Source organism: Notamacropus eugenii, chromosome 4, assembly GCF_028372415.1.
Source record: "Notamacropus eugenii isolate mMacEug1 chromosome 4, mMacEug1.pri_v2, whole genome shotgun sequence".
Lineage (NCBI taxonomy): Eukaryota > Metazoa > Chordata > Mammalia > Diprotodontia > Macropodidae > Notamacropus > Notamacropus eugenii.
In genome coordinates this window covers 91,707,460-91,732,955 of record NC_092875.1, presented here as the reverse complement: position 1 = coordinate 91,732,955, position 25,496 = coordinate 91,707,460, and the positions used below count along the sequence as shown (strand labels likewise).

The 25,496-nt window shown below is 42.4% G+C and overlaps 1 protein-coding gene across 1 annotated transcript in view; it reads right to left on the bottom strand.

The window, feature by feature from the left end:
* TSNARE1 (t-SNARE domain containing 1) overlaps positions 1–25,496 on the bottom strand; it is a 282,756-nt gene that overhangs the window by 160,879 nt on the left and 96,381 nt on the right. Inside the window, exons 3-4 of the mRNA XM_072602914.1 lie at positions 14,180–14,257; positions 13,039–13,108 (exon numbers count right to left, since the gene is read on the bottom strand). Of these exons, the coding sequence (XP_072459015.1) occupies positions 13,039–13,108; positions 14,180–14,257 (148 nt within the window). The remainder of the gene's footprint in view (positions 1–13,038; positions 13,109–14,179; positions 14,258–25,496) is intronic.

The window sequence follows — 25,496 nt, the reverse complement described above, 5'->3', positions numbered from 1 at the left end:
ATCCTACTGCCACGTACAAGGCTCATCTAAGCACAGGGGCTGAGAAGATAATTCCCCTCTCTGGTCATAAACTCCTCTCCTGCTATTTCTCCCTCTGTCTCACTTTTCTCAAATCTATTCTTCATTGTTGCCAGTTGTCCTATGTGTATGACCACTCTGTTTCTGTCTCAATTGCCATAGCATCAATCATCTCCCTCCCTCTAAGAGTAAATACTCCTTAGATCTTTTATACAGGCTTTTTCCCAAGGTGATGTCATCTGTTCTAGTGAATTCAATGATCATTTTTATGGAGATAACTCTCAGATCTACAAATGCAGCCCTCATCCTTCTCCTCTGCTCCAGTCCTTCATTGCCAGTTACCTGTGGACAACTTCATCTGGAAGCCCCACTGACAGAGTACATTCAACAAGTCTCTCTCCCCCTCTCTGTTCCCCAAACCACCCCCTTACAACTTCCCTCTATTGAGGGCACCATAATTCTTCTAGACCGTTAGTTTTGCCATGTTACTGTTAGTGTTAGTCTTGCTTTGCCATCTTCCTCCATATCCAATCAGTTGCTAGTCTTGCCAGATACCTCTCTCACCTCTTGGCCAGACTATTGCAATAGTCTTTTCACTGGTTTCCCTGCTTCCAATGCATTGTCTATAGAATAGCCAAAACCATCTTCCTAAGATATAAATCTGACCATGTTACATCCCTAGGCATGTAAAGCCTCCCATAAAAGGCTCCAATCCATCCTTCCAGAGCTGGGCACTATCACTCTATTTCATGCTCTCTCTATTCTAGACAAACTAACCTCATTGATGATTTCCCCCCAAACTCAAATTTTGATTCCTATTTCTTGCCACTGAACCTCTGCCTAGGCTGCCTCCTATGCCAGGAAACTGAGTACCTCTTCACCCTTACCTCTGGACTCAGCCCGGATGCCATCTCCTGCATTGGACTTTGCCTCGTCACCCCAACTGTGAGCCTTCTACTATTCCTCAAAATACTTTCTATGGACACACATAAGAAAATACGAGGCAATCTATCTGACACCTACACACATACAAGTAGAATGTAAGTTTCTTGAAAACAGGGACAAACTTTTATTTTTTATTTATGTATTCCCACAGCCTTGATGAGAACCTTGCAGAATCACACAATCACAGTCAGTCAATAAATGTGAATTAAGCACCTACTGTGTGCCAGGTATTGCACTGAATGATGGGGATACAAAAGAAAAGGGTAAAAGAATGATCCCTGCCCTCTAGGAGTTCTCAGTCTAATGGGGGAGACAAACTGCAAGAAGTTGTAAGGAACCTGGAATGGACTGATGATCAGAGGTTGCAGAAAGGCCCATTTTTTGGTTCAGTATTAAGAAGAACAATTACTGCTGTCCAAAGGTGAATTACTACATACTAGGAAATAGAGTTTCCCATGGAGCATTTTGGATTTCTAATGTCCCTTTTAGTTCTCTCTACCCCCATAAAGCAGGCCCTTCAGCCTGGAGCAGAGCAGGCCCAGGGAGGACATGATTATGGTCCTCAAGTATTTAAAGGGCTGTCACATGGCAGATGGAGCCCTAGATTAAAAGGCAGTACTGGGAGCCAAGAGGGAGGAACAAGGATCTACACTTTTGCCCTTTTCCTGCCACACTATACTTCCTCCCATAAAGCTGAGGAGGGACCTTTGAGAACCTCTGCTTCTTCCTCCTTCCTGGAGTATGTGGGACTTGAACTCAGTTTTGGAGGATGAATGAGATTCAAAGAGAGGTAGAGAAGAGACAGCCCACTGCCAGAATTGGGGATGGTGTGAAAAAGGTTTGAACATAGGAAAGTATAGGACAATCTGTACCCACTGCTCCTAGATCTGTCTTCTGGAGTCAAGCACAACTAGATTAATTTCTCTTTCCTAGGGGGTCTTTCAAACACCTGAAGACTAACAGGCTTCCCTCCCAAGTCACCTCTTACCCAGGCAATTTCTTGGTTCCTATAACCAGGTCTCATATGACATAGACTCAAGTCTAATCATCATCCTCATCATCATCCTCCTCCTCCTCCTCATCATCATCCTCATCATCATCATCACCATTATGTTTCTAATGTCCTTCCTTTCCTAAAATGTGGTACCTAGAACTGAGCCCAAATCGCACCGAGCTATGTTCTACTCTGGGCTCTCCCTTCCCTTGCCTGAGGCATGACGCACCTATTAAAACAGTCTAAGATCACAGGAGTTTTTACAGGTGACACATCTCTCTCTTGACCCCTAATGAGCTTCCAATTTACTAAAACAACTGCATCTTCTTTAGGCAAACAAGTCTTTAGCCAAATCCTCCACTTTGAGCTGGGTCAGAACAGAGGCATGGATATTTCTGTTACATTTTACATTATTAGACTGAATCCTTTGCTCTAATCTAGCCCATCACAATCTTTCTAGGTTCTGATTCCAACTTTCAGTATCACCCAATACTTAACAAACAGTATAGCCTTAGGTAAGTCCTGTATCTTTTCAGTAATTCTGTTTTTCTCACTTGTAAAAATGAGGGAAATAACCCTTGCCCTGCCTCACTCACAAGGGCATTGTTAAGATCATCTAAAGAAACATATTGGACACATTTAGCTCCCAAACAAGCAGCTCCCTAGAGATCTGAACTACTTCTCATCTATTGTTTTCACTTTCTTCCTTCTTTCTCCTTGATGGTCCCTTTCCACTTCCTTGATACTAGGTCTAACGTTCATGTTGTTTACTGCATTTTAAGTTGTGTAGGACTCTTCATGACCCCATTTGGAGTTTTCTTGGCAAAGATGCTGGAGTGGTTTGCCATTTCCTTCTCCAGCTCATTTTAAAGATGAGGAAACTGAGGCAAACAGGGTGAAGTGATTTGTCTAGTCACACAGCTACTAAGTGTCTGAGGTAGGACTTGAATACAGGAGGATGAGTCTTCCTGACTCTAGGCCCAGCACCCTATCCACTGCACCACCTAGCTACCCTAGAGCTCTCAGATTTTTTTTTTTTTTTCAGTTTTTTTTTTTTTATTTTTTTTTATTTTTTTATTTTTTTAATGTTTAACAATCACTGCCATACAATTGCGATTTTATCCCTCCCCACCCACCCCCCACTACCTCCCTCCCTCCCCACGACTGCATACGATTCTGTATAGATTCTACATATACTTTCCTATTGAGTATATTTTCACTATAGTCATGCTATGTAGTCAGACTAAGATAAATGAAAGAATCCGTATAACAAATCAGAACATGATACACAAACAGATACACATACACAAACATGATCTGCTACATTATGTGAGTGACTTCCATATTTCTCTCTCTGAGTGTGGAAGGCATTTTGCCTTGAGGTCCACCATTGGGATTTTTTTTTTTTTTCAGAAGTTCTTGTGTTATTACAAAAATCTAAGTCTACCAGAAAAAACTCTCACACACTGTGGTTGTTGCTGTGCATAAAGTTCTCCTGGTTCTGCTCCTTTCACTCAGCATCAGGTCATATAAGTCCTTCCAGGCCTCTCTGAAGTCTTCTTGTTCATCATTTCTTATGGCACAATAGTACTCCATTACATTCATATACCATAATTTATTCAGCCATTCCCCAATTGATGGACATCCCCTTGACTTCCAGTTTTTGGCAACTACATAGAGTGCTGCTATAAATATTTTTGTACATGTGGGACCCTTTCCCATTTTTATGATCTCTTGGGGATATAGTCCTAGTAGCGATGTTGCTGGGTCAAAGGGTATGCACATTTTTGTAGCCCTTTGGGCATAGTTCCAAGAGCTCTCAGATTTTTACAAAGCACTTACTAGTTTCCCCACAACTAGGTGAGGTAGGAAGGACAAGCAAGAAAATGCCCATTAGGTAAGAAAACTAAGATTAGGAAGCTCAGAGACAAGAGGTCACTTGCCCAAGGTCATAAACAGCTAACCAGTATGGGAGCTGGAATTGTGACCTTGTGTGACCTGTGGTCCTCAAGTTCCCCAAATGTTAAGTGAGGATTAGATGATCTCTAAGGTCCCTTCCAGCTCTATGGGAGGAAGTGTGGCAAAATGTGGTATCAGGAGGCCTGAGTTCAAACCTCAGCCCTCTTCCTCAAAGTTGTGTAACCTTTAACAATAACTTACTGGCTCTGAACCTCAGTTTCCTCATCTGTGAAAAATAGAGATTACTAGATACTTTGCACTATTGTTTTAAGGAAAACACTTTTTTAAAAATATTAAACATGAATTATTGGTATTACTATGTCCGATGTTCTCTGTTTATTTCCAACTCTGATATTCCATGCTCTGCATTCCTTCCAGTGAGTATTTAGAATATTCTAAAACCTTATGAACTCTAGTGACAGTGTTCCCTGCCTCCGAAAGTAGTCAATGCTACTGTGGGAAAGCTCTAAGTATTAAGGAGTTCTAAGTTATGACGAGTGAAACCTGTCTCTCTGGAATTTCATTTCTTTGGTCCTCATCTTCCCCTCTGGAATCACTCATGACAAATCTACTCCCTTAGCAACACAACAGCCCTTCAGATACTTGGACACAATGATCACCACCCTACCCCTCAGTCTCCTCTTCCCTCTGGCTTGGAGTCTAGCACAGGATCCAAAATTAAAACCTGAAAAAGACATTAGAAATCCATCTTGTTCCATAGGAAGCAGAACAATCTAGTGCAAGGGTTCTTAACCTGGGGTGCAGTCCATGGATAGATTCCAGGAGGTATGTGAATCTGACTGGGAAAAAAGATTACATTTTTATTTCAATATAACTGGTTGCCTCTGTAATCCTATGATTTATTTTATACCTTTAATCACTTTTTTTTCCCTTGACACTGGGGTTCTCTATTTTGCCCAGACTGAAAGGAAGTTCAGAGGATTCCATTAACTGCCAGATCCCAATTCTGACTGGCATGGAAGCTTTAACCTGCTCTGTTTCTCTGCCCTGGGTGAGTTAAATGCTCAATTAAAAAGTCTGGTACCTTTCTGCTCCCTGGGGCTCACCATAATGGTGCCAGACTTTGTGCAGACACCTGATCGACTTCAGCCCTATTTAGCTTAAAACTCCTGAACTCAAGCAATCCACCAGCCCCACCTTCCTCAGCAGCAGGGACTACAGGTGTGTGCAACCACTGCTGTGGTTATTGTTATTCAGTCATTGAGTTGTGTCTGGCTCTTCGTGACCTCATGGACCATAGCACACTAATACTTTCCATGCTCTCTCTCTCTCTCTCTGTCCACATACTCACTCACACACACACACACATTAACAACTCTTGGTCTAGTGGAAAGAAAGCCCTATTTGGAATGAGAATACCTGGTTCCAAACCCTGACTCTACAATATACATTCAATGTAACTTGCTCACTTAACCTCTCTAGGTCTCAGTCTCCTTATTTGTAAATTTTGGGATTTGGATTATATATCTTCTAAGGTGTCTTTTTGCTCTAAGTCTATGACACTATGAGACCTGAAGTTGTGATTTGCCTGAGGTTGCCCAAGCAATAAATGGAACCAGAATTGAACCCAGAATGTTTTTACTTCAAATGCATCAAAATACTGTTTTCCAACCAATCTCATTCTTACTTGGTTTTGAGTCCCCTAACTTTTCTGGTCATCCCTGAGAGTGGTGGTGAACCTCTTAAAATGTGGTGCCCAGATCTGAACATTACAATCCACCTGAGTCTAACAAGGGAAGAAAACAGTGGAACTAGTACCTCCTGTGATGGAACATGAGTTTGGTACAGTTAGCAAGTAAGCCCAGGAAACAAATCCATAAAACAACGACAATTTAAAGAAACAAAATATTAAACTCCTCACAGACAGCAACTGATTCTCCATCATCTCAGACCCTCTAGGCCTTTCTCCTGATAGGGGGTAGAGGTGGGGAAGGAACAGAGTTTTAATTATTTATTGAATTTCTGATGATGTTGAAGAAAGAAATGGAGAAAAGGGGGAAGGGACAAGAGAGAAAGGAAGTAAAGAAGAGAGAAGATGAGGATCTGCTCCAGATCATAAATATCCTTTCTAAAAGGTGGTGCACAGAATTGAAGAGAATACGCCAGAGGGTTCTGACCAAGAAAGGGGCCAAGAGGATCGTAAATTCCTTCATCCTGGATCCTAGCCCTCTATTAATGCAAAGGGAGAGAAACTGAGAGAAGAGAAAGATCACTATAATCCCAGATTGTTGAGTGATGATTTAAATAACTACAGCCTTCATAAGAGTACTCACAGTTGTGTGATCACTAAGAAAGCAGGAAATACCTCAGTTGTAGGAGGTCTGGGCTATTGGCTTAGCAGAATTTTAGACCTTAGAGCTAGAAGCCACACCAAGGAATATGCTTTGTTCTAGCCCTTTAACTTCAAGCAGGTAAGAGGAGGAGGAGGAGGAGGAGGAGGAGGAGGAGGAGGAGGAGGAGGAGGAGGAAGAGGAGGAGAAGGAGGAGGACTATGAAGAAGACCACGACGACGACGACAGCATATTTGAAGGTGCTTTACATATGTAAATTCATTTAATCCTCACAAACAACCCTGGGAGGTAGGTGTTATTATTATCCACATTTTATAGGGGAGGCAACTGAGGCAAACAGAAGTTAAGTAATTTACCCAAAGTCACACAGCTAGTAAGTTTCTGAGGCAGGGTGTGTACTCAGGTTTTCCGACTCCAAGTCCAATGCCCTAACTGCTGTGCCATCTTAGAATTCTAGGGTGCTGATGGACTTTACTTTGTTAATTCAGGACTAAACATGTCTTAGTACCTATAACTGTGATGACTTTATTAGGCACTGCAGGAGTTACATAGTTTATCCAGTCCAACTGACTCCATGAAGCTGTCATTTTGAGCCAATAAACAGAAGGACCTGGGGTCAGACCCTTCCCAGTGACCTTTCAAAGGCTAGCTCCCTGCCTCCAGGAAAAGCAGTCTCTGAGTCACTCCTTAAGGATCTGTGACAATAACAACAGCCAGCAACAGCAATAGTTAGCATTTATAGTTTACTCTAAGGTCTGTAAAGTGCTTTGCATACATTATCTTCTTTGGAAAAGAATACATATCATGGCCCAGCCAGGGAAATCTGCCTATATGATGACGGGCCACCTGTGATTGGCCAGATGGACTCCACTTATATGTGAGGAACCACACAGGCCTATTCAAAATCATAGGGACTCTTAGTTCTAACATGAGTGAAGCTAAATAAACAAGAATCAGCCCATGTGGGAAATAGTCCAGCTTCCTCCTCTGCTCAGAAGAGTTCCCAAACTGAAATGTCTCCAAAGGACTTTCTAATAGGTTCATTCATTTGTTCCTCTTGACTCAGATGACAGGCTGCATCCCATTTACTTGTAGTAGCCAGAATGCTCCATTAGTTTCCTCATAACATTAAGAGATCTGCAGTAAGGCCCCCAATGTGTTGGGTGGCCCTCTTGCAAAGGATTTCCAGGACATAAGAAAAATCACTTGGGTCATAAGGCAAGGATGGACAGCAATCTAAACAGCTGGAAGGGAGATATGAAATCACAGTGCCACCAACACAGACAGAGAAGGTAACCCTCTCACCATCCTCTGCCCTGGTCAGGTTCCCTCTATAATACTGCATTTCCAGCCTCAGGAAATGCCATGTGATAGAAGGGGCATTACAAGGATGAGGAAGAGAATTCTCTAGCAATTACATCTATGCTGTAACTGAGTAGGTTATCCCTGAAGGATAGTGATTTCCCCATCACTGGAAGTATTCAAACAGAGCCTAAAAGGGTTTCCTGAGTTGGGCAGGAGATTATAGTAGATGACCTATCAGGTCTCTTATCACTCTGAGCAGCCAGAATTCTACCAATAGTCCTTCACTGGTTCTTTGCCTCAGGCCTACCTACTCAAATTGAGATTTGTATCCCAATAAGGATTCAGTCAAACCAACATTTGAGGAAGGGACAAAAAAGAGCCCAAGATGGTTCTGCTACTGCTTTCCTCACCAACATTGGCAAGATGGTAGGGGAAAGTGTAGAAGTTACACAGGAGTCATAACCTCCTAGTCATATGCTATGAAGAAGATAGGATTTTCTTTACTGTGGACCTATTGCAACTTCAGGCCTGAGAAAAACCCTCCCGGAAAAATCTCCAGGGAGTGCAGGAGCCAACCAAACAGTGACGGATGGCTGTTGTTACAAGCAATTTCCTGGCCCCTCTCATCCTCTCTCTCCCTTCAGGGCCCCCAGCCCAATCGTCAGCCTCCACAGCTGACAAATGATCTTCATGTATCCATGACAGCAGAACAGGGGCCAGAGACATTTTCATTATAGACAGCAAAGTTGCTCAAATGCCAAAAGTTTTTTTCTACAGAAGGCTTCTCTGCACTTTGTCATGGTTAAGGCAGTCTGTTTTTGTTTTCATTTCAAACCCCCAGTACTGGTCAAGCACATATTGTGTATATGTGCATGTACCAGTGCATATGTGTGTCTGTGCATATATAAACACGTTTATTGTGAGAAATATATGCATGTTTGTATTTCTACATTGTGTATGTTTGTATATTTGTTTCCATATGTATATGGGGTTTTTTGTACATATGTTTGAGTACATTTCTGTACATACATTACATGACTATATCAGTGTACTCATGTTTACATATGACAGTGCAGTAGAAATGTAAAATATGAATCAGAGGTCTTGGATTCTAATCTAATTCTAGATTCTAATCTTAGCTCTGGCCCTTAACTCTCAGCTTGTCCCCTTCCTAGATATGTGACTGTGGACAAAGTCCAATAACACTCTGAGCTTCAATTCATTCATCTGTACTTTGAGGAAAGAATACTTCTGCGACCTGCCTCACAGTAGGTTGTAAGCACAGGGTTCTATGAACCTGAAAGTGCTTCAGAGATGCAAACTGGGACTATATATGTATGTATATATGTATGTATGTATGTATACGTGTACATGTATGTAGGAAGAAAGAAAGGGAAGAAGGGAAGGAGAGGGACAGAGAAAGGGAGGAAGGAAGGGAGGGAGGAAAGAAGGAAAGAAGAAAAAGAAAAAAAGAAGGAAAAAGGAAGGAAAGAAGGAAAAAGAAAGGAATGAAAGAAGGAAAGAATTCACATAGAACACTTTATTAGGCAATAAAGGAGATAAAGCTTAGGTAAGAAATGACCCCTGTCCTGGGCCAAAAGAAGCACAGAGAAAACTCAGAGAAATTAAGAAAAGCCTTCAAATACTATCTATCCAATTTCTTCCCCTTACAGATGAGGATACTGAAGTTCCAAGAGGAACAACATGCACAAACTGACACACAGCAAGGAAGTGGTATCATTGGCATTAGAAATTGTCTTCTATTTCTAGCCTGGTAGACTTGCCACTTTGGAATCAACTTAATGAAAGGATAAGCTTAGGGACTTATTAGGAACTCCTTAGAAAGTGCTAACCAGGATCCAGTGGGCTCAGACACTGCCCAGCCACAAAACCAAACTAGGGTTTGTATGTAAACCAAACTTGGTCTGAAGTCAGGGCTAGCCAGAGTCCCTGGTTGTACAGACATTTTTTTAATTCACTGGCTCCTCCTGTCCAAACTTTATTACTCTTCTCTTATCCACTGTTGGTCTAGAAAGGGCCAGTATCCTTGGGATAAGTTCAGCTTGATGTGGAAGGATCAGGTATTGAGTATACTGGCCTAGAGACCCCAGCCTGATTCTCCCTGCACCCCCAACCAAATGAATCCAAGACACTGTCCTCAACCATGGATGGACCCACCTATCAGACTCAGAGCCAGGATAGGCTGGGTCAAAGCACAAACAACTGCTGACTCTAGGCATGCGTGAGCGCCTGTGCATGCCCCTGAGTATATATTTGTGTGTGTGTGTGTGTGTATGTGTGTGTGTGTGTATGTACATAATTGATGAAAATCCTCCATGGTTTCAATAGAAAGACCACCTAAGTCATAGGACTGTAGGATTTTGAGCTAGAACTGATTTTAGAAATAATTCATTTTTCATAGAACCAACATTCTCATTTTACAAATGAGGAAACTGAGGACCAGAGGCCTAAGGCAAGGGACTTGGCAAAGGTCACTCAGGTAATGCTCATTAGTATGTCCCAGATTTGCATCCAGGTCTTCTGATGGATAAAACACTAAGGTGAACTTCAGGAGTCCTGGAGATGAATGCTGACTCTGTCTGCCCTTCCCTCCAATACTGTCTTCAGGGTCCATCAGAGATCACTGGGACCAAAAGAGGAATATAGGAGGAACTTGGGAAACAAACCATAATTCCAGCTAAGAAACATGATAGGCTCAGATTGGCTAATATGACAAAACAGGAAGATGATAAATGTTGGAGAAGATGTGTGAGAGTTGGAACACTGATTCATTGCTGGTGGAGCTGTGAGTTGATCCAACCATTCTGGAGAGCAATTTGGAACTATGCCCAAAGGGCTACAAAAAGGGTCCCACCTGTACAAAAATATTTATAGCAGCTCTCTTTGTGGTGGCCAAAAACTGGAAATCAAGGGGATGCCCATTAACTGGGGAATGACTGAACAAGTTGTGGCACATGAATGCAATGAAATACTATTGTGCTATGAGAAACAATAAATGGGAAGACTTCAGAGAGGCCTGGATAGACTTATATGAACTGATGCTAAGTGAAAGGAGCAGAACCAGGAGAACTTTGTACACATCAACAACCACAGTGTGGGAGGAATTTTTCTGGTAGACTTAGTACTTCATTGAAATGTAAGGACTTAAAAAATTTCCAGTGGACTCTTGAGGCAAAACACCTTCCACATCCAGAGAAAGAACTATGGAATTGGATCGCAGATAGAAACAGACCATTTTCTTTTGTTTATGTTTTGTTTTATTTTATTTTATGGTTTCTCCCATTCATTTTAATTCTTCTATGCAATATGTATTTAATAGGAAAACACGTGTAGAACCTATATAAGATTGTATGCCATCTCAGGGAGGTGGTGGGGAGGGAGGAGGGAGTGAGGGGAAAAAAATCTAAGATATATGGAAATGATTGTCGAACACTGAAAACAAATAAAATGATTTCATTAAAAAAAAAGAAACATGATAGCCTAGTAAAGGAAGTCTACCATCAACCAAAAATCTGTGTGCTCTCTTCTCTGTGTGTGTGTGTGTCTCACACACACGCTCACGCACACACATACACACCCCATAACTAATAATTCCAAGAAGTGCCTTAAAGATAATTTCCTTTCAGAAGAAGGGCTACCAGTCGGGGGAAACTATTCTTGATCTGCTTGTCACCAAAAAGGAAGAACTGATTGCTGGGGTGGGCATGATGGGAACTGCAGAGGGAAATGATCACTTCATCTTAAAATTTGTGATTGAGGAGAGGAAAGTAAGGAACAGACTGACAAACATTCTAGTTTTAAGAAGGGCAGAATTCAAAGGTTTCATAGAAGGACTAGGGAAGATCAGAAAGATGAAGATCCTATAGAACAAGTTTGCTCAGAAGATATGGGAAATTCTCTAGTATTAAATTCAGAAGATATGAAGAGAAGTAATTTTACTAACCAGGAAAAGGGGAAGTTGTTCAGAAAGATGGATGTGGCTACTCAGAGAACAGGCTGAACAACTTAGATTTTAAGAACTCTGTCTCAGCTGAATAGGATATTAATTACTAACACTGATCAACAATAACAGAAATAGGGAGAGCTGTTCATTTCCTTCATGAAAGTACGAGGAAAGGTGAGAAATCACACAGGCAGTGAGTGGGGCACTGGCTGATGTCCCTACCCTCCCATCATTCTCCAGCTGCTCCCAAGCTCCTCTCCCAGAAGCTTGGACCCCCCACTCAAGGCAAACACTCTTCTGCTATTGTTTCTGCTGGCAAGAAGAATGGACAAGGAAGGATGGGATTAATAGACAGACAGTACAGATGACCAGTAAAGAGATAATATGAGACTATACAGCTATCCTAGAAGAGTTCAAACCACCAGACCCAGGCGAGCTACAACCTATGAAACTAAAAGAAATGGGAGATGTTATAGCTGAGTCCTTGATCAGGTACCACAAAATGGGAGAGGCAATGCTGTGCTATGATGTGGGCTAGAATGTCATACAATTAAATGGATTGAAAACTGATCAAAGTTAATTAAATGACTGGACTCAAAGAGTAGTTGTTCATGGTTCAATGTCAACTTGAAGAAGGTCTTCAGTGGAGTGCCTCAGGAATCTGTCTGGCCCTGTGGTAGTTAATATTTTTTTTATACAGTACTTAGGAAAAAGGCATAGATAGCATGCTGATTCAAATTCTCAAATGGTAGTGAGGAGGAGCTAAATTAATTCCATTTTCTTCAACACCTATTTATTGAGGGTTTGCTATATGCCAGGTATTATGCCAGGAACTGAAGGATAACTAATCAAAAAAGATCATGACAGGCCAGAATATTGTGCTGAATTTAATAAGATGAAAATGAATACTGATAAAAGTGAAGTCTTACATCTCCTGCAACTCTTTTTGCAGAGGGAGGGAGTCCAAAGAGTGTAACACTACACATAAGGACATATTTTTTGATGTACTAATTAGCTAATGTTTTTCTATTACTCCTCTTTTTCTTTATGTATATGTGTGTGTGTGTGTGTGTGTGTGTACATACATACATATCTGTGTTATAAGGAATAGTTCTCTGGGAAAGAAAGAGAGGGAGATAGGGAGAAATCTAGATGACCTACAAACAAAATATGTCAATAAAATATTTTTTTCAAAGTAATGTTTTACATTTGGGTTCAAATAATCATTTTCCCAAGTATAATTTGGAATGGGTTGTATGTATGTGTGTATGTATGGGGGGGGTAACAGCAATTTTCCTGGAAAAAACATAAATGCTTCCATATGCAAGTGATACAGGTTCCCATGTGTTTGAGTACGTGTGTCATGTGTTCGTGTAGGCATACCTGAAGGTTGTAAAGCAGTGCATATACATGTGTTTATGGGGCAGAGAGATGGGTACCAATATGCATGTGGGTGTTGGGCATCAGATGCATTTGTGCTCATGACACAGGGTGGACCATGCACACTTCTAAAACCCGTCCCAACCTAAAGGGGCACTTACAGGTCATTGCGTAGCTCCAGGGTGTCACCTGCAGTACCTAGAGATCGGAGGTTCCTTTCCAAGGAGGTCACTGCCAGGGACAAGAGTGGGAGATGTGAGTAGGAGAGGGTGGGAAGAATCTATAATATAAGCATCTATCACAGTCTGCTCAAGTGACTCAATGAGGCAGCTGGAAAGGAGGATTTTAGCAGCCTCGTACCAAAAGGCTCTGAGCTCCTGGAATCTAGCCTATTTGGGGCAGTGAAACAAGTTCTCTCTCCTTAAAGATCTTAAGTGGAAGGAAGTTGATGACCATTTGTTAGACATAGGATGTTGTACATAGGATCTGTGCTCTGGGCCTCTGAGGTCCCTTCAAGAGCCTCACTGCTTTGAGTCCCTGTTTTAGAAATTGAAAGGTAAGGCTGGATTATCCATGGATTTTCATTATCTAGGCTCTCCTATCCCTCTCTGTTCATGTGGCAAGAACCAAGAGTCTGGTAATCATGGAGAAAACAGCTATTCATGTTTGAGTATCCTTGCTCTCATGAAGGATATTCTTAGATGGATATTGAAAGAAAAGGGAGCTGACCTAGAATCCTAGCTTCCTCTACATAGGCTAGATTACCCATCTCTGGCCTTGGTTCCTGCCCAAGCCCTTGCCAAGAGCTCTAGAACAGAAAGACACAGGACAGTGTCTGGTTTTGTATGATGGCTTGGCCCTCCCTGCCCACCCCCAGCCCTCCTTTCTCCTGATCCATGATGCTACTCCATGACTGGATGACACTGAGCTCTGAACTTCCAGGTTTGTGAACCCAGGAAATCTGAACCCAGGCCTGGTCTGTTGACCAGAATCTGTTGACTCTGTTGTGATCATTTCTGTGACCCCTGATCCCTATTCTCTGACTCTCAATCTCAGTGCCAATTTAGTGACTCTACTGTGCTGAGCTCCAGGGCTCCTGATCCATGAGCTGAACCCAAGCTGGGCCTGAGCCTGAGCCGAGGGCCCCCTCCATGCCTGCATCAGAGGGCCCTTTGGGTTGCCAGAGGGTCTTGCCTGTCCCTGGCAGACAGGTTTGGCCTGCAGGGCAGCAGGTGCATAGTGCAGATTAAACCATTCAAAGGCTCCAGGGGACAAGACCACACACCTGGGCTTTCTACGCACCATTGGAGTTGATTCGAAAGACATTTGCTGATGTCTCCTGGAACAGCTCCTGGAGGTTGATGGGATCGATCTGGGTGGCTGAAACGAGAGGGACCAGGGAGCACAAAACATAGTTAGTGACTCTAACACTATGATGTGTCTGTCAAGCCCTGAGGAGATTCTACAAAGCTACTAGATTTGGCAATGTGACCTAAAGAGGTCTGTCAGGCACTCAGGGAATGCATGTGCCACAGACTAAGACCTACACTAGGCAGAGCAGGAGAGACAAAGGAAAGAGGTACAGCTGTGCCTCAGAGAGGTCAGAGGGAGAGATGTAGCCCCTGACCTCAGAGAGCCCTTAGAGGGAGAGGAAGATATAGTCTATTCTTAGGAGTCCCCTCAACTAAGGGGAGATAGAGTTCCTGTCATCAGAAAGCCCTAGGGTTTAGGGGGAAACACAGTTCTTGACCCTGCCCTCAGGAGGCCCCTGGGTTTAGGAAAGACATAGCTCTTGTCCTCTGGGGGCCCCTGTTCCAAGGGGGAACAAACAGATTTGGTCCTCTGGAAGCCCCAGTCTGAGAGACTGGGGATGAAATGGACACTCCTTCAAGGAAGGTCCTTGGCCAATGTCACCCCTGAACCCAACAAGCACAGGGGTCAAAAAGACTGTGGTTGGGAGTATTTCCTATTACTGAGTAAGCTCACACAACAACACTGTGAAAAACGCCTGAGGTCAGCTATTCCTCTGGCTTCTGCACCCTGGTTAACATTGGAATCACTTTCAAACACACAACATATAATCTTCCCTCAAGGAATAACAAGCACCTCTTTTCCATTAACTTGGCATTTTAAGCAGCATCTGTAAAACTGCCCTTCCTCTCTGCTCTGTTCTCTCACCCTCGACTCCTTCCTTCTTATCCCAACTATGTCTTTCCTTCCTTCCCTTGCCTCCTCTGCATACTCCTCTTTTCCTCTTTCTCCTCTCTGCCCCTTTTTTCTCCACCCCTCTCCTCTCCTGCCTTCTCCACAGCTTTCCATCCCCCAATCAGCCCTTCTCCTCACCTCAATCCCTGCTCCTATCCTCTGCTCTCTTCCCACCTCCTTTCCCTTTTCCTATCCCTACACACTTGGTGGAGGGCAGACAAGGGGGAGGACATAATAGCTATCTTCAGACATAGAAAGAGCTGGCACAGGGAACGGGGATTGGGCTTATTCTGTTTGATCACTTTATGCTTAATGTACCAAAAAACTTCATAATAATTCAGGTTGCTCCAAAGTAGGAGGGGTGGATTCAGGAGGTGGTGGGGTCCCCTATGCATGCTGAAGGCTGGATGACCACTTCTCAGATACACTGTGGACAGAGATTCTTCTAATCCAAGACAGACATTAAGATCACTTCTTTTTATTATGATTATTGTTTGAAATTCCAATTTATGACAAGTCTAGTCTTTGGCAAGCTCTTTTTCTCCTGAATGACAATTTTAAGATCACTTCTAATGCTAAAATTCTGTATTCTGTGATTCTTCTCTTTTTCATGTTGCCCTTCTATTTCTATGGGGCAAAGATTCCCCTATGCTGTGGAAGAAAAAAAATCCAACCTGCCATCTGTGCCAAGAGCTAACTCTGGCTCCCAGGAGGCCCAGTAAGATGCAGGTATTAGAGTTATGTAGTAATTGGGAAAGAGAGTGACAGTGTGGGGGAGTGGGGTATGGAGGGATGAGGGGCGGGGGAGTGCTGATATTGACCTCTAAAAGGAGGTCAGCACCGCCCCTCACACACATTATGGGGTGCCCTCCCTCCCATTCACAGTGGATTTGAATTCGGGGTACCTGGGGGTCAGAATCCTGTTTTTCTTCTTATTCTGTGTATGACACTGGGCCATTCCCTAACTCTCCCTGGACCTCAGTTTCTCTATCTATAAGCAAATGAAAGACTTGGAATAGATGATTGTTAAGGTCACTCCCAGCTCTAAATCCTATGATTCTATAAATGACCCATCAAACTTGGGAGAATGGGGGTGGAGAGGACTGGAAGAGAGCCCTATGTTTGAATCTATATAACTTGTCACTTCAAGCACTGCTGCTACAAGATTCTAAAGGGCAGTACAGAGTCCTGGAAAGAGAATAACAAAAATAATAATAGCTCCCATTTCTACAAGGCTTAATAAAAGGCTTTCCTCCCCTACGGTCCTGTGAGGTAGGTAATACAAGGGTTATTATTCCCTTTCCATAGAAGAGAAAAGAGTCCCAAAGCACTTTGCCCCAGGTCACACATCAAAGAGGTGACAGTCAGTCAAGAAGGATTTATTTGTTAAGCACTAGCTCTGTGCCAGGCACTGCACTAAGTGCTGGGGATACAAAGAAAGGCAAAAGATAGACCCTGCTCTCAAAGAGCTCACGGTCTTAAGACAACGAGACATTCCTAACTATTCCAGCATTCCTAACTCCCAACCCAGTGTACACTCCACCACCCGGGGAGCCTCTGTGATTGAGGAATACAGATGGATGGAAGAAAGGCTCCAGGAGAAGATAAGATGGAAATGTGAGAGGATGTGAACACAGGAGTCCTCTGGCGGGGAGGTGGGGCAAGGATCTAACTGGGTCCTGACATAAGGAAAATCAAGGGGTCATATTACCCTGGCTAATGACATCAGTGCCTAGCCTTCCTCAAAAGCTTTCTCAGGCATGGATAATACATCATTGAGATAGGCTGTCTGTCTTAAAAGGATTTTTAAGACTGTGGGATGATTTGGCACTGACAGAGCACAGTGGATTATTCGAAAGGTTGTGAACCAAAGACATTCTGGGAGGTAGAGGAATGAGAATCTACAATGGTGAATATAATGGATAAGAACCAGTCATTTCAGACCTATATCCCCTCCTGAAAATCTAGTCCAACTCTTATCTGTCCCTTGACCCATAAAGAAATATCCAGTCTGGCTTAGGAACATGGGAACAAGACGAAGAGGAAAATTATCCTATGTTCTGCAGTTGCTCAGCTGAAACATTTGAAAAACTGAGGGTGAGGTGAAGTTAGCATCACACTACATGGAGCCCAAATAACTCTCCCACGCTGGCTTGACTTGGTATTGTCCTCCTTCCCCAGTCCTTGGTCCTCCTCTCTGCCTTCAAATCCCCACCATCAGAATCACTCCTGGGCCAGACGAGAATAATAAATGGGGCTTTGGAGTCTTCGGTTCATAGAATATTAGAGGTAGAAAGGACCAGAGAGATTATGTAGTATAAACCCTTCATTTTACAAGGACTTAGGGAGGTGATGTGATTACCAAGGAGAGTCACAGAATCTCAGAAATGGAAGAACCTTGGACAGCCTCAAACTGAAACATGAATTCCCTCTCACATCTTAGGTAAGAAAATGAAAGCCCTGCAAAGGTTTCACTGTACCTAAGGTCACACAGTTACCAAGTGGCAGAACTATTAGTTGAACTCAGGTCTTCCTTCCAAGTCCAAGGCTCCAGCCCCACTAGAACTTCCCCTAATTAGTCCTAGTACTGTCTTCCAGATGCCTTCTGTCCCAGAAATACTGATCTGATGGCTGAAAACAGCAATCATCTCTCTTCCAAGGCTTTTCCTAGGTTAAAAACACCACTATTTTTTCAACCCACCTCCACTGACCATTCCAGTTGCCCTCTCCAGGTCCCTGGATCCCCTCCAGGTCATCAGTGTCCTTCCTCAAACATGGCATATAGAAGCAAATACAGTTCCAAACTGAACACATCAGGCTATATTGACACTCAAAGTGTCCAGGATGAGGAGTATCAGAGTCCTCCTTGATTTAGTTCTGGTCAGACCAATATGGAGCTTTAGGTTCAGTTTCTGTTGTCATATTTTAGGAAAGTTGTTGATAAGCTAGAGAGTGTCCAAAGAAGGGTGACCAAATAGTGGAGGGTCTTGTGATCATGTGAGGACTGGCTAAAGCACTAGGAATGTTTTGTCTGGAGAAGATTTGGGGGTAGGGGGAGGGTAAGGGTGAGAATGGTGGCTGTCTACACATGTCTAAAGGGTTGTCACACAGAGAAGGGATCAATGCCCTGAAGGCCGACCTAAGAACAAGTTTTTAAGAACGTAGGTTTAGGTTGGATGGAAAAAAATTTCCTAGCAATTAGAGCTGTCCAAAAGTAGAAAACGTTACTTTGAGAAGTGGTACATTCAATCTCATTTTTTCAAAGGAAAGTGGTAGATGTGTGTATGTGTATATGTATATGTGTGTATGTGTGTGTGTGTATGTGAGAGAGAGAGAGAGAGAGAGAGAGAGAGAGAGAGAGAGAGAGAGAGATGAGAAGAAAGAAAAAGAGGAGGGAAGAGATCTACAAACAATACTACAAGCATTTATTATGTACCTACAATGTTCAAGACACTGAACTAGATTCTAAGTATACACTGTGAATCCTTAAGATTAGGAGTATACACTTTCTTTTCAAAACTGTCATCACCAAAACCAATGGAGCCCAAAGCAGAAGGAAAGCAGAAAACTGGGGGGAAATTATACAGTACGGTTCTCTGATAATAAAGGTCTTATTTCTCAAATATATAGGGAACTGTGTCAAACTTATAAAAATAAGAGCCATTCCCCAACTGATAAATGGTCAAAGGATATGAACAGCAGTTCTCAAAGTAATCAGACATCAAGTCACACAAAAAAATGCTCTAAATCACTACTGATTAGAGAAGTGCAAATTAAAACAACTTTGGGAGGGCGGAGCCAAGATGGCGGAGTAGAAAGACGCACATACACATAGCTCTGAACCCACAACCCATAGAATGGCTACAGGGAAGTAACTCACGGCGAATTCCACACCCAGAGGCCACGGAATATTGGAGCGAGGGAGATTTCTGTTCCAGAGAGACCTGCAAACCTCTCGCCGGGGGGTCCTTCGCGCTGCGGACTGGGCGCTGGGACTGGGAGCTGAGTGCAGCCCTGCCGCGGCCGAGGCACCGAGAGGAAAAGATCCGAGCAGGCTTCACAGACAGGATCTCCAGCGGCCACACGGGTCCCTCCACCCACAGAGGGATCTGCAAACCTCTCGCAAAAGGTCCGTCGCGCTGCAGACACAAAGCCCAGCCCAGACCTGCTGCGGCCACGGCTGCGGCACCGAGAGAAACAGATCCGAGCAGGCTTCAGGGACGGGATCTCCAGCGGCCACACAAGTCCCTCCACCCACAGGTGACAGGGGTGGGTGAGAGAGTCTCTTTGGCGGGTCGAGAGGGGAGTGGGGTGCCCCCATAATTCAGGCCCCCCCCGGGAGGTAGAAGCTGAGAGGCGGCTGCAGACAGGGGCTCCCCAAGCGGGCGGGAGCCTGAATCCATTGCAGAAGGTCTGCGCATAAACCCCCTGAGGGAACTGAGCCTGAGAGGTGGCCCTGCCCCGATCTCAGCACCAGATCATAATCTCATACTGAATAGCAGCCCTGCCCCCGCCAAAAGCCCTGAGGCTGGAAGCAGCATTTGAATCTCAGACCACAAACACGGGCTGGGAGGATCAGGAGGTGAGGTGGGTGTGAGGAAAATATTCAGAGGTCAAGTCACTGGCTGGGAAAATGCCCAGAAAAGGGAAAAGAAATAAGACTATAGAAGGTTACTTTCTTGGCGAACAGGCATTTCCTCCCTTCCTTTCTGATGAGGAAGAACAATGCTTACCATCAGGCAAAGACACAGAAATCAAGGCTTCTGTGTCCCAGCCCACCCAATGGGCTCAGGCCATGGAAGAGCTCAAAAAGAATTTTGAAAATCAAGTTAGAGAGGTAGAGGAAAAGCTGGGAAGAGAAATGAGAGACATGAAGTCAAAGCATGAACAGCAGATCAGCTCCCTGCTAAGGGAGACCCAAAAAAATGTTGAAGAAATTACCACCTTAAAAACTAGCCTAACTCAATTGGCAAAAGAGGTTCAAAAAGCCAATGAGGAGAAGAATGCTTTCAAAAGCAGAATTAGCCAAATGGAAAAGGAGATTCAAAAGCTCACTGAAGAAAATAGTTCTCTCAAAATTAGAATGGCACAGATGGAGGCTAATGACTTTATGCAAAACCAAGAAATCACAGAACAAAGAGAGAAGAATGGAAAAATGGAAGATAATGTGAAATATCTCATTGGAAAAACAACAGACCTGGAAAATAGATCCAGGAGAGACAATTTAAAAATTATGGGACTACCTGAAAGCCATGATCAAAAGAAGAGCCTAGACATCATCCTTCATGAAATTAAGGAAAACTGCCCTGAGATTCTAGAACCAGAGGGCAAAATAAATATTCAAGGAATCCACAGAACACCGCCTGAAAGAGATCCAAAAAGAGAAACTCCTAGGAACAGTGGCCAAATTCCAGAGTTCCCAGGTCAAGGAGAAAATACTGCAGGCAGCTAGAAAGAAACAATTCAAGTATTGTGGAAATACAATCAGGATAACACAAGATCTAGCAGCCTCTACATTAAGGGATCGAAGGGCATGGAGCAGTATATTCCAGAAGTCAAAGGAACTAGGACTAAAACCAAGAATCACCTACCCAGCAAAACTGACTATAATACTTCAGGGGAAAAAATGGTCTTTCAATGAAATAGAGGATTTTCAAGTATTCTTGATGAAAAGACCAGAGCTGAAAAGAAAATTTGACTTTCAAACACAAGAATGAAGAGAACCATGAAAAGGTGAACAGCAAAGTGAAGTCATAAGGGACTTACTAAAGCTGAACTGTTTACATTCCTACATGGAAAGACAATATTTGTAACTCTTGAAACATTTCAGTATCTGGGTACTGGGTGGGATTACACATGCACACACGCTCACATACATAGAGACAGAGTGCACAGAGTGAATTGAATAGGTTGGGATCATATCTTTAAAACAAAATGAAATCAAGCAGTGAGAGAGAAATATATTGGGAAGAGAAAGGGAGAAATTGAATGGGGCAAATTATCTCTCATAAAAGAGGCACTCAAAAGACTCATTAGTGGAGGGATAAAGAGGGGAGGTGAGAGAAAAACATGAAGTCTACTCTCATCACATTCCACTAAAGAAAAGAATAAAGTGCACACTCATTTTGGTAGGAAAACCTATCTCACAATACAGGAAAGTGGGGGATAAGGGGACAAGCAGGGTGGGGGGGGATGATAGAAGGGAGGGCATGAGGAGGAGAGTGCAATTCGAGGTCGACACTCATGGGGAGGGATAGGATCAAAAGAGAATAGAAGTAATGGGGGACAGGATAGGATGGAGGGAAATATAGTTAGTCCTATACAACACAACTATTATGGAAGTCATTTGCAAAACTACACAGATATGGCCTATATTGAATTGCTTGCCTTCCAAAGGGAAGGGGTGGGGAGGGAGGGAGGAAGAGAAGTTGGAACTCAAAGTGTTAGGATCAACTGTCGAGTAATGTGCTTGCCACTAGGAAATAAGAAAAACAGGTAAAGGGGTATAGAAAGCTATCTGCCCCTACAGGACAAAAGAGAAGATGGAGACAAGGGCAGAGAGAGATGATAGAAGAGAGAGCAGATTGGTCATAGGGGCAATTAGAATGCTTGGTGTTTGGGGGGGGAGGGGATAAAAGGGGAGAAAATTTGTAACCCAAAATTTTGTGAAAATGAATGTTAAAAGTTAAATAAATAAATTTAATAATAAAAGAAATTTCTTGTCTTTAGCTTCAAAGACAAGAAATTTCTTTTAAAAGCTAAAAAAAAAAAAAAAAAAAAAAAAAACCAAAACAACTTTGAGCTCCCACCTCATACTTATTAGATTGACTAATATGACAGAAAAGGAAAATGATAAATACTGGAAGGGATGTGGAAAAGTAGGTATAATAATACACTGTTGGTGGAGTTGTGAACTAGTAAAACCATTCTGGAGAACAAGTTGGAAAAATGCCCAAAAGGCTATAAAACTGCATACCCCTTGACCTAACAATACTACTACTACTACTACTACTACTACTACTACTACTACTACTACTACTACCATTCCTACTACTACTACTACTACTACTACTACTACTACTACTACTACTACTACTACCATTCCTACTACTACTACTACTACTACACTACTACTATTACTGTATCTCAAAGACATCAAAGAAAAGAGAAAGAGACCTATATGCACAAATATATTTATAGTAGATCTTCTTGTGGTTGCAATGATTTGGAAATTGAGGAGATGTCCATCAACTGAGGAATGGCTGAACAAGTTGTAGCATATGACAGAATACTACTGTGGCATAAGAAATGACATGGAGGATTGTTTCAGAAAAACCTGGGAAGACTTATATGAACTGACACAAAGTGGTGAGAAGAAGCAGAAGAACATTGTGCACAGTAACCGAAATAGTGTAATGATGATCAAATGTGAAAGACTTGGCTACTTTGATCAATACAATGATCTGAGACAATTCAAAAAGATCCATAATGAAAAATGCTTTCTGTCTCTAGGGAGAGAACAAATGAACTAACTCTGAATGGAAACTAAAGCATATATTTTTTTCACTTTTGTTTCTTGCCTTTCATTGTTTTGGGGCTTCTTCTAGCAACATGGATGATATGGAAAAATACTTTGCATGGTTTCATGCATATAACTGATATCATATTGCTTGACTTCTCAGTGAGTGGGGGAGGGGCAGAAAGGAGGGAGAAAATTTTGAACTTAATTTTTTAAAGTTAAAAATAAAGAAAAAAATGAAAAAAAAAAGCATCACCATAGGCATAGCACAAAGCTAAGCAGATAATAATGAGTGCTTAAAATAGGACTCACTCAACAGGAATCAGCATGATAAAATGGAAGACAACCCAGAGTGGGAGTTGGGAGACCAGGGTTCTAGTACTGATTCTGTCACTGATCATTCAGTATGAGACCTTCCCTTCTCTAGATCTCATTTTCCCTATCTATAAAATCAGAGGTTTGAACTAAATGATTTCTAAGGTCCTTCCAAATTCTGACATTTATATTTAGATAACTACACATTCCAAAGTCCCTTCCACCTCTGATAATCCATACTCTTAAGTTCTCTGGTAATCTATGTTTTCTGTTCTAAGTATCTTTCCTATTCTGACACTCCATATTATAAAGCCATCTCTAGCTCTGACATTCTAGAATTCTGTATCAAATCATAAGCTATTTGTCCCCAGCCTATAAATCCTGAATTCTCATAACCTGGAAGTTCATTCCTTAAGGAAAGGGAGTATCGAAATGTGAATGTTTTGCCTTGGATTGAGAAAAGAATTCCTCTTCTCCTACCCCTTGTAAATTCTTAAGGTTTATAAGGGCCTTTCCTTACAATGAACCTGTGCAGTATCATTGCCCCCATTTTCCAGATGAGATAAGTGAGGCCCCATTAGGTCAAGTTATTTGTCTGTGGTTACAAAGCTACTAAGTGTCAGAGCTGGGTCACCAGTTGTACCATTGTGTACCCTTACAAAAGTCACCTCTACTTTCTGGGATTCAGATAAATGAGTGGCTGGGGTGAGATGACACCTTAGGTCCCTCTTTGCTCTGACATTCTATGATTCAAAACGCTGCTGACGTCCCACGTTTCCTATGACCTCTCTGTAGATCCTATTATGATGAAGGGAATGTGCTTTGAACTGTTAGGAGGAAGCAAGTCATACCATTCCAAGGCAGCACAGCCTAAGAAATGTCAAACATCTTTAATCACACATGGTATGCATCAAGAAATCATCAGTGCCATGACAGCTCTGGGGAGTCCTGCTGGGCACCTTTGAGCTGCAGCTAATCTATCAAAATTAGGCCCTTTTGACAGACTGGTGTTTCTCCAAGTGTAGCCAAATGGATTCAAAACTGAATATAAAACACAATATTTCTTTTTAATAAAAGGTGAGAGAAGAAAAACCTTGCCTTTCAAACCTCAGTGACAATCATAAAGCACTTCCTATCTTATCCGATGCAGCAAACACCTACCATTCTGACAGAGGCACCCACTGGTACCCACTTCCTCTTCTCCCCTACAGGGCAGCACATTCACATCATGTCAATTTCAAATGGTTCCAAACAAAGGACACATATAGAATTCCAAACCCCCTAAATGTTAGAGCTACAAGAGATGTCATTAATAATCCTAACTTACATTTATAAAGCACTTTAATTTCTACAAAGACATTATCTGACTTGATCCACCCAACAATTCAGTGAGAGGACAACACAAAGATTATTATCCCTAATAAAAGACAAGGAAACTAATGATCAGATGCCTTAAAGACACATGACTAATAAATGACAAATCCAGAACTGGAACCCAGGTCTTCCAGCTACGATTCCAGTGCACTGCCTGAGGCAGATGGAAGATACAGAATATTAGACCTTGGGGGGCCCTTAAAGTCAAAGCACAACATATATACTATATCATATTGCTTACCATTTTAGGAAGAAGGGAGAGGATGGAAGGAGAAAAATTTGGAACTCAGGATCTTGTAAAAATGAATGCTAAAAATTGTCTTTACATATGGGAAAAAAATAAAATACTATTAAAAAAATAAACTACTAAAAAAATCATGGCACAAAGACTGCCAGAAATGGAAGAAACCTTAAAACACAGAACTGCTTAAGGTCGTAAAGGACTTCTTATCATTGTTAGCATTGATAACATATTATTCTAACACTTACATAGTGTTCTGAGATTAGGTGTTATAGGATCCTGCATCTACCATTTACCAGTTAGAGGATTTGGGCAAATAATTTAATCTCTCTGGACCTCAGTTTCCTCATCTAGAAAATGGAAATAATAACTGTAGGAGTTCCCTTAAAGACTGTAGTGATCATCAAATGTGATAAAGGGCTTAAGGTGCTTAGTAAGTCTTAAGGAACAGGCCTGACACAAATGTCGGTTCTTGTTATAACACAGAATGTCAGAAATGGAACGGATCTCAGAAACAGAGGATGTCAGAGCTGACAGGAACCTTAAAACACAGCCAGAGCACAGGAACCTGAGAACACAAGATATAGAACATTAGGGTTGGAAGGTATGCACCTCAGAGATTATCTATTCCAATCTTTTCATTGTTTTAAAGGTATTAGGAAAGTCATGTCCAAAGAAGGAAAGAATGATATTTTGCTTTCCTAATCACAAGATATATGGGGAGGGAGGGAGGGAGGGAGGGAGGAAGGGAGAGAGGGAGAGAGAGGGGGGGGGGGGGGAGAAAGTGAGAGAGCTGCAGCAGGACTGTTGTTTTTTCTTCTTTTTTAATGGGTCTGTGAATTACAGGCTAATAAAAGAGCGGCAGGCTCAAGGCTGGGCATTCCAAAGCTGGAGTGTAAGCCAACTTGGCAGAGGAGGGACCAAGTGCTAGGAAAGTGGCCAGCCTGAGTTTCGTATTAGTAGAA